The 14,676-nt window shown below is 39.4% G+C and overlaps 1 protein-coding gene across 1 annotated transcript in view; it reads left to right on the top strand.

Annotated features, from left to right (window-relative positions):
* The first annotated feature begins 342 nt into the window (after positions 1-342).
* SLC18A1 (solute carrier family 18 member A1) overlaps positions 343-14,676 on the top strand; it is a 24,254-nt gene continuing 9,920 nt past the window's right edge. Inside the window, exons 1-9 of the mRNA XM_059407335.1 lie at positions 343-466; positions 1,134-1,494; positions 2,145-2,203; positions 4,990-5,073; positions 5,915-6,007; positions 8,173-8,262; positions 8,508-8,551; positions 10,718-10,778; positions 10,860-10,955. Coding sequence (XP_059263318.1) covers positions 343-466; positions 1,134-1,494; positions 2,145-2,203; positions 4,990-5,073; positions 5,915-6,007; positions 8,173-8,262; positions 8,508-8,551; positions 10,718-10,778; positions 10,860-10,955 — 1,012 coding nt within the window. The remainder of the gene's footprint in view (positions 467-1,133; positions 1,495-2,144; positions 2,204-4,989; positions 5,074-5,914; positions 6,008-8,172; positions 8,263-8,507; positions 8,552-10,717; positions 10,779-10,859; positions 10,956-14,676) is intronic.

Here is a 14,676-nt window from a genome sequence, read left to right as displayed (position 1 = left end):
AGGAATTTGAGACATAGAGCTAAGTGAACAGAGCTAGAATCTGCTTAATGTGCCAGGTAGAATTCCAGATATAAAAAGCCAGTAAGCAGTGCTTTCTTAGAAGGCAATCTGAGAATCAGGTGGAATTATTGAGATGTATAGGAAGTAAGCAGAGATACTGGCAAAGAAATGGTTCAAATACATCCTAGTATTTGCAACTACTTGCACTTTTCATTTTATTAGTGAGTTTCACTTGTCTGGGCAAAATTTCTCCCCTCTTCTATAAAGGCTGCAGAAGACCCATAGCTGTAACGGGACCTTTCATAAGAAACTGGAGAAGACGCTCCCAGCTCAGCCATCAGCATGCCCAGGGTGTTTTTGGACACTTCTCAGCAATTGCTAAAGGAGGGGAGAGAGTCACAGAAGCTGGTACTTGTGGTGGTATTTGTTGCTCTGCTTCTGGACAACATGCTGCTTACTGTAGTGGGTATGTTTGGGTCTTTATGCTGAGGGTTAATTTGCTCTGGGCCCCAGCAGGCAGCATACACCCTGATAAAATTCAGCAGTGAGTGGACTTGAGAATTTTTCTTTTTATGCTTAGAGAACACAAAATAGAAAACGAGATTCAGAAGTATCATGTGACTTGCCTTAGGTACCCAGTTGGGGTTCAAGCTATATCCAACTGACTCCAGAGCTGGAGTTTCTAACACTCTACTTCCCTGCTCCTACTATTTCCATGCTCTGCCATCTTTATATGAGAGCTGAAATAATAAGACTGAGACTATATTCTTCCATCTCAGCTGTGAAAGTAACCATCGATATCTTGAAATTTTCCCCACTTTCTGCCTGCATGTCCAAGAAAAATTCTGAAAACTCCATGGGTATTGATTTTGTGATTACAACTAAAGGTTAGCAAGTAGGTGATTGGCCAATACAGAATTCAGGAGTAATGAGGACCAGTTGTGTGTGGGTTGGAATTTAGGTACTTAATCTAATAGGATAATTTGGCATGTACAGTTCTTTAAGTAGGCTTCAAATTATGTCACTTAGACAGATTCCTTAAACATGAGTATAAAGGTCATAATAATGCCCCTGAACCAGTTAGTGTTAAAAAGTGTCCTTGGCTCTCATCGTTTGTCCTTCTCGGTTTTCAGTGCCCATTATACCCAACTTCCTGTATGCCACAGAATTCAAAGAAATCAACGCTCCTCTCTACCTTGGTTCCACCACAATTTCTCAACATGTCCTTACTTCTCCTACCTTCTCCACCATCTTTTTCTTTGATAACAACACTGTGGCTATCGAAGAAAGTGCACCCAATGGCACAGCATGGACAGATGACAATACTGACACCATCCCCCCTCCAGTCACTGGAGCCATCCCAGCACAACAAAACAACTGCTTGCAAGGCACAGAGTTTCTGGAGGAAGAGAACATACGGGTTGGGGTTCTGTTTGCTTCAAAGGCTCTGATGCAACTTCTGGTCAACCCATTTGTGGGACCTCTCACCAACAGGTATCTCAATGGGTACAGTGCTCTACATGGTACTCACTGGCTCAGGAGAAGAGGATGATAGGCTAAGGTATCATAAAGGTAGTTAGAATGAAAAAAGAAGGAAAACTCACTTGTCCATCTCCAGGGCAAACAACTGTTTGGAAAACTGGTTACCCAAAGGATAACATGATATGGATGAAATGCCATAGGTTTCAAATTTTCTTAGTGATGTAATGACTATTGAGCACCAAAAAAAAAACCAAAACCAAAACCAAAAACAAACACTGATCAGAAGTATACTGCTGATGTTGTTTCAGTGCCTTGAAACATGGCTCCAAGGCAGGGCTACTGCAATCTGGAGCACTGGCTTGTTAGCAATGTTTGGGATTATCCAAACATTTCAAAGGGATATATACTCTAACTAGGTCATCTTTTCTGGAAAAAAGGATTTGGGCCCTGTTCTATGGGTAAATTTTCATGTTTGTTCATTTACTTATACAAGTTAATATATCATGTCCTATCTGTACACTTGCATTCAGAGACATGTTTTTCCATGTACTCAAATAACTGCATTTCTCTTCCCAATCACATGGGAAAAAAAAAAAAAAAACAGTCCAAGTATATGGATGTCTATTGGGACTGTATCTTTTTTCTTCATAATTCTCTTTTAGGATTGGATATCACATCCCCATGTTTGCTGGCTTTGTTATCCTGTTTCTCTCCACAGTTAGTAAGTAAATTGCTTCCTCTTCTATTTCTTTCATTGATTACCTTTGATTTTATCACATGCACTACAATGCAGAGAGTAGGGTCAAGTTAGCTAATTAGGCATCTGACTAAATGATCTATGACACTGCTTTAAATCTTTTGCAATTTTGAATATGGGTATTAGAGCAGTAGTGGCAAATCAGTCTAGTTGGAATTTGTATATTCTGCTATAGAAGAACAGATACCTTACTTCCTTCAATTGGGGAAAATTGTAAAGTTTGTTTTAATAGATATGCTGTTGTGTGTGTGTGTCAGTAGTCCCATGAATGAGGTTAGTCCAAATATCCCAACTTTGGGAAGAGGTTGTATTATTTTGATACACAAAGGTAAAGGACCACCAGCAAAGAATCTAAATTGGACAACAGCAACTAGATAATACCAAAAAGTCTACTGCCTTAGGTAAGGACATTAAAGGTCATAGCTTAGAGAAATAAATTAGCTAAAAAAACATGAAAGAGAAAGACAAATAGTCTATCAAATATCAGATAAATGTTCTAATAAAATAGAGATGGGGTAAGAACAGGAAGTAAACAAATTTTATCTGGAAATTTACCCTGAGAATTAAAATAAGAAGGAATGATGGGGGGTGGTGTGCAGTGGGAGGTTAACTGAAGGAGAAGGCAGCCTCTGGAGCCTTTAGTGGCTCCCTGATATCTCTGCTGACTCTGCTCCCAATAACATAGCTCCTTCTTTCTGTTTTCTTATCAACTTTTAGTTACTTTTCTGCCTTTTCTGTTGCTCCTCCTCAAGTTTTCTTCCCTTTCAGCATATGGCTCGACTCTTCTCAACCAATACTTAACAGGAATTTGTTAGAGTCAAAGCTGGAAGGTTGCGAAGAGCAGGAACTTGATGTGTAAAGTTCTGAGAACTGGAGCTTACTTGTGAAAATTCTAGTAGATCAAAGAAAATGAGGGAATTCAAGTTAGAAATGTTTATTGAGCTTCTAGAATCTCAGGCTATGCCAAATAATAAATTAAAAACTAATAGGATTCTTTGTTTCCTCAAATGAGACTCATAATTTTGTCCAAAAAACTTTATGTAGCACACATAAGTCTTGATGGCAGAAGTCACTGGGGAAAGATAAAGAATGGAATGACATTGTTCCAGCCTAGGAGTTGGGGAGATACAACAAACACCCTGCAAAATAGGATAATACTAGACTATTGCGAACTCTTTAGCATAAGGACTTGCTGGATTCTCTGCAATTAAATAATTATTGTTTCCATGTCATAACCAGTGTTACTATACTAAACTGGCCGAATTCTAGCAAATGTTTGGTCTTTAGGTAATCTTATGGGGCATCTCTTTAGGGTTTTTTAAATACTAAAGAGGTTGCTGATGCCCCTTAACACCATTAGGGGCCCCTAACTGAGACCCATGCTTAATCTAATTAGGAGCGAAGTGGTAACCCATGTTGGGGGTTTACCTACCTAGGGTGACCAACCTTTCTACTTTGTCTTGGATTCGGGGGGGGGGGGGGGGGCTCTCAGAATATACAAAGTCCTTGGCAAAGTGAGAAAAGCTGGCCATTCTATCCTCAAAGGACATAAGAATAGAGGTACCTGAGTGGCTCAGTCAGTTAAGCATCTGCCTTCAGCTCAAGTCATGATCCCAGGGTACTGAGACGGAGTCTATCTTTGGGGTCTCTGCTCCTCCAGAAGCCTGCTTCTCCCTCTGCCCTTCACTCTCCCTACTTGTGCGCTTTTCTCTGTCAAATAAGTAAATAAATAAAATCTTTTAAAAAATCTTTGTAAAAAAGGAAATAGGAATAACTAACCTTGAACAGACTGGAAATCAGAAGGCCTAGGAGAAGATATTGGAAACCCAGCAAAGAGAGACCAAATACGCACATGTTTGGGAGACAGTATGATCACATAAAGAAGTAATGGGAGAAGATTACAAGACTTCAAATAACCCAATATATCTGTAATGAAAGGGTAAAGGGATTCAGATTCTGATGATTCAGATACTTTGGGGAATTTTTTCTTTCAAGGGCATTGTCTTGAAATAGAGGTGAGATGTGTCTGGATTTACCAAGCTTACCTCCAATACCATGTAATTTAATTTTTGATAACATATTCCTGTTTGGTAGTCAGTTTTGTGTATGCTAGTCTCATGTAGGTGGAACCTCTTAAAGGACATGAACTGGACATTCTCTTTATTTCACATGATGTTGTATAGTTGTATATCTAATATTACTTAATACATACTCACTGATTTGATTTGGCTAAAATAGGTTCCACTATAAGATAAGAGGAAATATCTGATTGGATCATAAGATAATATTTTCTACCCAATGCCTATGGTCCTTCAATTACACATAGCTTTTATTCCCTCACTGTTGATAACCCAGTGGAGCCCAACAATGACAAAGGTAAATCTGGGCATTAAATATGAAGGATTGAGAAGTAGGGTCTAAGGGCATTATACTTATTGGACAGCATGATTCCAGTGGACAAGATATTGAGCTTTGGGCCAGAAATGTGAAAATCCAGGCTTCCATCCACTGTGTGGTAAATTGGTTTGTGTTTCTGTGGCTTCTTAGTCTTTATGTCAATTAAAATACAATCCTGATTAAGGTGTGGGAGATTATAAAGACAACTCCAAGAACAGAGGAGCAATGATCATCCTTTATTGAAACATATACATAGTGGTTCATATCTATAATATCATGGGCACATTTTTCTGGTGGTGAAGGAACAAAGACAATTTGCTAACTGGAACATTCTTGCTATTCTCTATACACAGTGTTTGCTTTTTCTGGTACCTATACCCTACTGTTTGTGGCCCGAACACTTCAAGGCATTGGATCTTCATTTTCATCTGTTGCAGGTAATGCTGACACCACACACACACACACACACACACACACACACACACACACACATCTCCTACTACCTTCAGACCCTATAAGATTTATAAGTAGGTAGGAAAGTATCCTAGTGGGCAGAAATTGTGATTCAAAGACAAGGTAATTGTAGAGTTATTATCAGTGTTATAAATTCCTAAGCCTGACATAACTTAGATACAGACAGCTCAGGGCAAAGCAAGCCCAATGTAAAACCATGAAGTAAACCAGGCTTTTATTTAATGGCCCTCTATGGTCTTTTCTCTGCCCCCCACTTATCATTTTATAATAAAATAATGCTAATACTACTAGTAACACTATCACTTTGCAAAGTATCATCAAATTCAATATTTAACATAATCCTATGAAGTAGCTATTTTATGCCATTTTACACATGAGTAAATGATAAGAGAGCCCAGACCATGCTATCTTCCACATGTCTTCTATACTTCCCTCTTCCTTGGGCACCTCCACTGAACAGAATAGTGTTCTGTGTTTGTAGATTTTCCTTTGATTTACTCCATGTCCATTCATTCAGAGAAATGTGCTAAGAAATAATAAAATGCAATGAAATGCTGTATCAATGGACAGTGGTATTCTGTATTACCCTTCCCAGAGACTTTTGTGCTTCTGATGATATTGTGAACAGAAGGAGTAAGCAATGTGGGAATTTTGGGGGACCAGTGGAGACAGTATTTGTAAAATAATATGGGCTAATTTTTATAAGACCCCTCAAACTGTAAACTAAGTATAGAACAGGGATTCTGTGAGAGAGGCAGACAGAGGGCTCCTGTATGCCAACTCTTTATCTCCCTCTCCTTTCAGGTCTTGGGATGCTGGCAAGTGTCTATACTGATGACTATGAGAGAGGGCGTGCCATGGGAATTGCCTTGGGGGGTCTGGCTTTGGGAGTGCTGGGTAAGTGGCACCTGGTCTCAGATCTAGGTTCAAAGGGTAAGATACTGCATACTCTTCGAAGATGCTCCATGAGCAAGTGTTCCTAAGGGTCATGGAAGATAGGATTTTCTTTCTTTTTCTATCCAATCATGTTTTGAGTCCTGAAGTTTTCCCCAGGAAAGGCAAAATCCCCTTCCTGTTAAGAAGCTTAATAGTCCATGACATCCTGGAAATGGAAGAAACCTAATCTATTCCAGTGAGCAAATATCCCCCATGTTAGCAGCCACTGCCTCACCAGTGCTTTCAAAATGAGAGGAGACCTTTGTTGGATTTTGTGCAAAATACATTGCAGACATAATCTCTTTTAATCCTCACACCATTGCCAAGAGGTAATAATTGTCTCCACTACAGAAATGAGAAATAAAAAAATGTTAAATAGCCATCCGAGTTTATATAGATAGAAAATGCTAGAGCCAGGATATAGACTCAAATTCTGGACTCAAACCCCAAACTCTAAACCGTAATGCATTTTCTTTGAGGTTCATTCCTCATATAGATTGATTGACTATTCCAAGTCACATATTTTATGGAACACTTACTATATGCCAAGGTCAATGCTAGGACACAGGGAATTTAGGTAAGGAGCCTCAAAAATGGTTCCTTCCCTAGAGGAGCTCACAAGCTAGTTGAAGAGAAAACACCAAAGGTCTCTTCCTGGTACATATCCACCCTCCTCCTCCAAAACAATGAGAGAAGAGGGAACAAAAATCCTGTTCTCTGTTAACATCCATTTTCCCAAACATCCAAGCTGAAACTTTGGTACATCCTGGTCTCCTTTATCACTTCTCACTCACAAATGGATAAGCCCATTAATATTCTCTACAGCCACTTCCTCAAGGTTGGTTCCTCATCACATCTCAGTTGGAACCAGCCTACTACCTGATTTCTTGTACCTTCCCTCCTTCCGCAAAGATGCCACCAGAAGAAACTTCCTTTGCCCAGAGATGGTGGTATTTCTCCCCTGCTAAAACACGTTTCTTCACTGTCCACAAGACCAAGTAGATGCTTTATCTGGATATATAGGGCCGTTGATTATTCGGCCTTGACATTCCCCACCTCTACTTTTCCTCTCCCAAAAACTCATATTCTAGTGACTGCACACTGAATATTGATATTCTTCTATTTGTTATCCAACCACACTCTTTTAAATTTTTTTAATTTAAATTCAATTTAATTGACATATAGTGTATTATTAATTTCAGAGGTAGAATTCAGTGATTCATCAGTTGCATGTAGCACCCGGTGCTCATTATGTCTAGTGCCTTCCTTAATACCCTTCACCCACTTACCCCACCTCCCCTACAACAATCCTCAGTTTGTTCTCTATAGCTAAGAGTCTTTAATGGTTTGCCTCCCTCTCTGTTTTCCTCTTAATTTATTTTTTCCTTCCCTTCCTCCATGTTTATTTGTTTTGTTACTTAAATTCCACATATGAGTGAAATCATGTGGTATTTGTTTTTCTTTGACTGACTTATTTCACTTAGCATAATACCCTCTAGTTCCATCCATGTCATTGCAAATGGTAAGTTTTCATTTTATAATGCCTATTATTCCATCATATATACTACATTTTCTTTATCCATGCATCTGTTGGACATTTGGGCTCTTTCCATATTTTGGCTTTTGTGGAGATTGCTGCTATAAACATTGAGGTGCATGTGCTCCTTTGAATCACTATGTTTGTATCCTTGGATACATACCTAGTAGTACAATTGCTGGGTTGTAGGTAGCTGTGTTTTCAGCTTTCTGAGGAACCTCTATACTGCAACCACACTCTCTTTTATGATACCTCAATGCTCTTCACTTATGCTTCTTTCCCACCTATATTACCCACTTGACAAAGCCCTGTGTTCACCTGAACTCAATGAATCATGTTTGCACAGCACCATGTAGATTGAACCTTTACTGTTGAACTCTACCCTTCTAATGTTCTAATTATTTGGGTTCCCCTTCCCTACCTCCATCACATGCATTTTCTCTAGTAGAAAGTGAGCTCCTGAGAGCAAGGTTTTCTTTATTTCTGAGTCCCCAGAACCTTACATGGAAGTTCATTGAGTAAATGTGGACAAGTCACACCAACTAGGAATTTGTTCCTTCTGAAATCTGTGCCTGCTTTGCCTTTCCAGTGGGAGCTCCTTTTGGAAGTGTGATGTATTCGTTTGTTGGGCAGTCTTCACCCTTCCTCATATTGGCCTTCCTGGCACTACTGGATGGAGGTAAGTCACTATAAGAGGTCACCAGACAGATGATAGTTTAAGTCAGATTGGGAATGCACTATGCTCTGATGTCGGTTTTGACATGCTTTAAAGATCAAGGACTGCCCTATTTTAGGAAACAAGGAAGAAACTCAGGGAGTTAGATCTGTATATGATAGAGTGATATCAATGTGGCTGTTATTAAAGCCTTCAACTAATCAGTGGACAAAATAAACTGTTTCTTTCTCTCCCACTTTCTTTCTTAGCACTCCAGCTGTGTATCCTACAGCCTTCCAAATTCTCTCCTGAGGTAAGTTGACTCTAAGCTCCATTGCCAAAGGATATAGAGAATGAATATTTACAAAGACCCCCTCTAGATAATCCCTGTCAAAACAAAAGAAGAAAGATGAAGAGGAGTGGAGTCGAAGAAAGTGAGAACTATACTTGGGTAGTGTCATATTTAGTGTAGCATCATATTTAGGGTAGCATTGGAGATGGTGGTGAGGGCAGTCTGGTCTGATATTGGACAAAGATGGAGGAAGGGCCTTATGAGGGATCAAGGAAATATAACAAAATTTATATATATATAAATTATATATATATTATATTTTAAATATATTTAAAATATTTATTTTATTTAAATATAAATTTAATTATAAATTTAAATATAAATTTATTTAATTTATATATATATATATATATATATATATATATACTCAGAACCAAAAGACAATGACATTGGGACTTGTATGTTCATAGTTACAATACCTCAGAGCTAGAAAAGATCTTAGAAGCTGTTTAGATAATCTCTCCCCAAAGAGCATCTTTATAGATTATCATTATATCATGGTTAAATATCAGAGTTGGTATTTATCTGACTCCAAGCCACAGATGTCTCTGGGAAATCCATATCAAACCACAAAGAATGAAAGATAAGGAAGTACAGAAAGTATGGGGAAGTTTGAATTAAAAACCTTGATTTTATAGCCAAGATATACAAAAGTGTGAGTAACCTAGGAACCCACTATTTTCAATTGGGATCAGTCTTGTGGGACTAAGCCCTTTACCTGTGGGGTCTGTGCTAACCCTAAGAAGTCAGTGCAGAACTGAATTATGTTATAAGACACCCAGCCAGTACCTTTAGAGAACTGAAGAATTGTTTGGTGGGAAAGCCCTCACATATGGTACCAAAAGTGTTGTAAGAGGAGAAATTATTTTTCTTTAATATCTTTTTGTATGGTTTTGACTTAGATGATAATATTTTACATATTCAAAAATTTAATTATTATTTTTCTGCCTGTAGAAAATACCACTGTATGTATGCCATATTTTATTTAATCCCCTATGTTTGAACATTTAGGTAATTGCCAGTATTTTATAAAGAATGCTGCAATTAATAACCTTGTGCATATGCATTTTTATAAAATTGGAAGTAATCTATAGAATAAATTCCTATAAGTGAAATTGTTAGGCTAAAGGCCTTATTAGACTTCTTTATGTATATTTTTTGATTTAGATCTGTCTCTTTATTTTGAATTATATATTTAGTTTTAGTATCTCTGAATATTTTATTGTACCCCTGTTAAGTATGCAGGGAGGGTTATTATATCAAAACTATTAAATAATTATCAGATAGAATGTAGTTAGCACCACAGATTTGGGCACAGTGCTCAGGAAGTTTGTTAGAGGGAGAAGTTTCAGCTACTGAGTCAGGAAATACAGTGGAAAAGAAGGAGCCATTTAAGACTGACTTTGAGAATGGGTAGGAGCCGGACCTGAATAGAGAAAGAAGGTAGTTTAGGCAAAAACAAAAACAAAACAAAAAACCCTGAACATAGTTTAGGAAAAATAACCTGCTGGAATGCATGGGAGGAAAGTGGAGTGATTTGAGTTTAATTGGAATAAAGATTTTCTGAGAAAAAGGGGAAATTAGAACTGAGCATTTAGGCTTGCATTTTAATCTGTATTTTCAAACACCTTCAGCTTGACTTGCCAGTGTGGCTCAAAATGGTCAGGATGAAGCCTCCAGAATGCTTGAAGATCTTTCTAAGTTATCACCTCTGGGCTCACCTTTGGGATTCAGTACTCTACCTGTTGGCAAACATTAACACCAGCAAGATCTCGTGGTGAGGCCCAAGACCAGGAGTCCAGACACCCATTGCCCATTGCTGGCCTTGCTGACAATCCACTTTCATCTAGTTGATGATCATTTGAAAGCAAGAATTGGTCTGGAACATGTTGTCTTACTCTTTGTGACTACCACTGTGTTTGCCTAGCACACAGGAGGTATACTGCCAGCTGACTCTGTGACATTGGGGAAGTCACATTATCTCCTCTGATTTGGGTGTCTGGTCTCTTCATTAAAGGAGCTGACATAGATGATTTCTAAGGTCCTGTCTGCATATTCTCAGATTCTATGACAATAGGAGAGATGTACACTGTAAAAATGGAAGTTTTTTGTTGTCCATGTTCTCAGAGTGCCAGGGGGACTTCTCTCCTTACACTTCTCAAAGACCCTTATATCCTGGTAGCTGCAGGTAAGCTAAAAATGCCTCTCTTTGCAATGGGAGGGTCTGGGCTTCTGGGTAGCCCTGGTGTTTACAGAACTGTCTCTCCAGGCTCCCTCTGCTTTGCTAACATGGGAGTGGCCATGATGGAGCCCACACTGCCCATCTGGATGATGCAGACCATGTGCTCACCCGAGTGGCAGTTAGGTAAGTGACCTTGTTCCTCAACTTGGGCTTAGGCAGAGGTAGGTGTGTGCCATGCGCCTTTTTTCAGGTAATTGAGATGCACTATCAGGCCCAGGTCTTCAGAGTCACAGAGGCACAATGTGTTTCCTTTGCAGAGTTATCTTCTCTGTCCATATCTGTAAATCAAATCTGAGTGGGCAGGCAGCACCTCCAAGAAGCAGCCCAAGAAAGGCAAGGTGGGAGGGATTGAGAGGGGCTATTGAGTGACAACATACCTAGCTACGTGGTAGAATGATCAATGATTTTTAGTCAAAAATCTGCATTTTCATTTCAGTTCCATTGATTGGCTATGTAAACTTGTGCAAACCACATCAATTTTCTGGGCACCAACTCTCATTTCTGAAATGGGCATTGGAATACTGTCTAGTTCAAAGGGTCATTTGAGAAATAAATGGCATAATATGTGGAAATGCTCTGCACCTGCAGAATATTAATATGTACCATTACCATCCACACTTTTCTCTCTTCAACTCCCCTTCCCCTATATTAGCTTTTGCTGTCCTTTTACCTCTAACAAGGTGTTTATGGAGGCTTCCAGCTGGAAGATCTTCCTCTTCTTCATGGGGAAATGTCCCTGTGATTCATCTGAGTTTAGAGAGGAGGTTCTGGCCCTTCCCAGGAAGCCCGAGGACAGGGAATAGAGAAGGCTATGTGTCATTCAGTCCCTGTGGGGAAGAATCTTACGGGGCCAGAGGGGAAGTTGATAAGGACCTGATATAGCTCAGCATGCAACGAAAAGCACTAAATCTAATTTTTGTAGGGGACTATTCTAAGCTGCACTCTTCAAATTGGATTTTTCTGGGCTGCAAATGCCTCGGACCATGACAATTAATTGAGTTAGTTGGTGCTCTGCCCCACGGCTATGATAGCTCAGGCTCCTGGTGCAGGTGGGCAAACACAGCTCAGAGCAGCTTCTCCCCAGCTCTTCTTTACCACATAGGAGAGAATATTAAAAGCAAACCAGCCTTCAGTAACTGGTGAATTGTTGACTTTGAGTTAAATTATAATTATCATAACAATTCCTAGTAGGCAACACTATTTCCTCTACACACAGAAAGGCATTGAGAGGCTAGTAAAACGCAGTGAAACTCACTGGGCTGATTCTATACAGCCCCTTATGCAGGTGAGGCTGCAGTTGAAAGCTCTCAGGAGAGAAAGTCAGAATACTGAGAGAGCTTTGCCTCCCACACTCCTTTACAGCTTTCCTCAATGCTTTCTGCATCTCTAAGTCTGGCTTCAAAAGCTCTCACAACAACTGGAGAGCTTGTTAAAACTCTGAGTGTGGGCCCCACCCAGAAATTCTATAGAATCAAATTTGCATTTTCTTAAGTTTCCTGGTGATGCTGATACAGTATCAGGGATCACACTGAAAAATATTGCACTAAACGCAGACAACCTGTCAAAAAGTTGTTTGGAGGAGACAGCACTTTTGAGAGTGATTGGTCTTCTGTGACTGAGTACTCCCTAAGTGACCCATTTTGTGCCCAGTACTCTCTCTGTGGGGAGAAAACAGGCTGACCTGGGTTTGACTCCTGACCACTTATTAGTTGTGACCTTGGATGAGTTATTTAACCTCTTCAAACACCACCTTTTTTCATTTGAGGAAATGGAGACGCTTTCAGAGTTGTTTTCAGGATTAAATATATCTATGTATTCTAAAGGGATTAACACAGGGGCACCTGGTGGCTCAGTTAGTTGAGCAACCAGCTCTTGATTTCAGCTCCCGCCATGATGTCAAGGTCTTGAAATCATGCCCTATGTGGGGCTCTGTGTTCAGCATGGAGTCTCTTTGTGCCTCTCCCTTTTCGCCTCTCCCACCTCTTTCTCCTTCTCTCACAAATAAATAAATAAAATCCTTAAAAATAAATAGGTAAAGGGATTAGCATAATTGGTTGGAATACAGGATAGATATACTGTGTAAATAAAAATAACTATTTTCATCATTGTTTTTGTTGAAATTATTTTGACAGTCACAGATATGTGTAATTCCCTGCTCCTTGGAAGATATGCTGTGAAAAAATATATGTTTGTCTATAAACATATAGTTTGGAATATATTTTGCAAAAAATGCTACTGAAAATGCAAGCTATACCCAGTCTTAAAGAGCAAGTCACATTGGTTGAGGAAATTTCATTTAGGAAATTCCATATCATTTAAAACAACAGTAAGAAGATATATCTAGGAGGATATTAAGCTTCCTAGAGGTGCCTATCTCCAGATCTCCGGTAAACAGTGGAATAGTTATGGTTCTAAATTTTTAAAAGCAATTAAGGATAAACAAATGGATATGGTTGGAAACATTGTAGCCCTGTGCAAATAGACAAATACACTAAGATATGCTTCACTTCCACCCCATGAAAGAGAATATTAAAATCAAATAAGCTATCAACCAGTAATTGGTGAATTATTGACTTTAGGTTTAATTGTAATCATCATGACAGTTTCGATTAGGCACTGCTGTTTCCTGTATGTACAGAAAGGCATAGAGAGGCTGGTGAGACCTGAAAAACTCTCACTGCTCATTTTGTGCAGTACTTTATGCCAGAGACATCTGTGCTGTCATGCTCTGGTGTGGATAGTGGAAACATATGAAGTTGGAAGGTGAAGGCCTGGGTTCAAGTCATGACCCTGTTACTACCCAGTTAGGACAATAACAGTTAAGGCTGATGCATAGAGGGCACTTATTCTGTGCCAGACATTGTGCAAAATGGTTGGCACACAGTATCTCATTCAAGGCTCACAAGCAGCCTATCTGGTAGGAATTATTATTGTCCCCATATTTCATAAATTTCTTTTTTTTTTTAAAGATTTTATTTATTTATTTGACAGAGAGAGATCACAAGTAGGTAGAGAGACAGGCAGAGAGAGAGAGAGGAGGAAACAGGCTCCCCGCTAAGCAGAGAGCCCGATGCGGGACTCGATCCCAGGACCCCGAGATCATGACCTGAGCCGAAGGCAGCGGCTTAACCCACTGAGCCACCCAGGCGCCCTATTTCATAAATTTCTTAATCTGATCCAATTTCCTATCTCCCCCTCCAAAAATTCCTGAAGCCTGTAGAACCTCCTGTCATTGACGAGTGTCCCATGTCTTCAAACTCTTCTCTAAACATTTCCATCATCTTCTTGCCCTGAGAGCTGAATGTTTCCTGAAAGCACTGTTTCCCAGCTGTCTTGATGGAAATGCATGTTCCTCTAGACTTCACTCACCTTTGTTACTTCTGAATCATTTCTTCTTGTTCTTCCTTTTTAAGATTTTATTTGTTTACTTGAGAGAGAGAGAGAGCACGAACAGGAGGAGGGGCAGAGGGAGAGGGGGAAGCAGACTCCCCTCTGAGCAAGGGATCCTGACTAGGGGCTCGATCCAAGGATGCTGGGATCATGACTTAAGCAAAAGACAGACACTTAACTGACAGCCACTCAGGAACTCCAGAATTATTCCTTCTTTATTCTCCTTCAAATACCCCAACTCCCTTGAAGGTCATGTCATTATATTATACCCCCCTCCACCTCTCTTCACTGCAATCACCTATTGACCCCTTAGGTATTCCTTTTCTTTCATTAAAATTGTCAACACCTGGCTCATATTCTTTTTTCCTTTATTCCTTCCATCATTCTTTTTTTTTTTTTTTTTTTTTAAGATTTCATTTGTTTATTTGACACAAAGATACAGAGTGAGAGAGGG

This window comes from Mustela nigripes, chromosome 1, assembly GCF_022355385.1.
Source record: "Mustela nigripes isolate SB6536 chromosome 1, MUSNIG.SB6536, whole genome shotgun sequence".
NCBI classification, from domain to species: domain Eukaryota; kingdom Metazoa; phylum Chordata; class Mammalia; order Carnivora; family Mustelidae; genus Mustela; species Mustela nigripes.
This window is presented reverse-complemented; position numbering and strand designations above follow the sequence as displayed.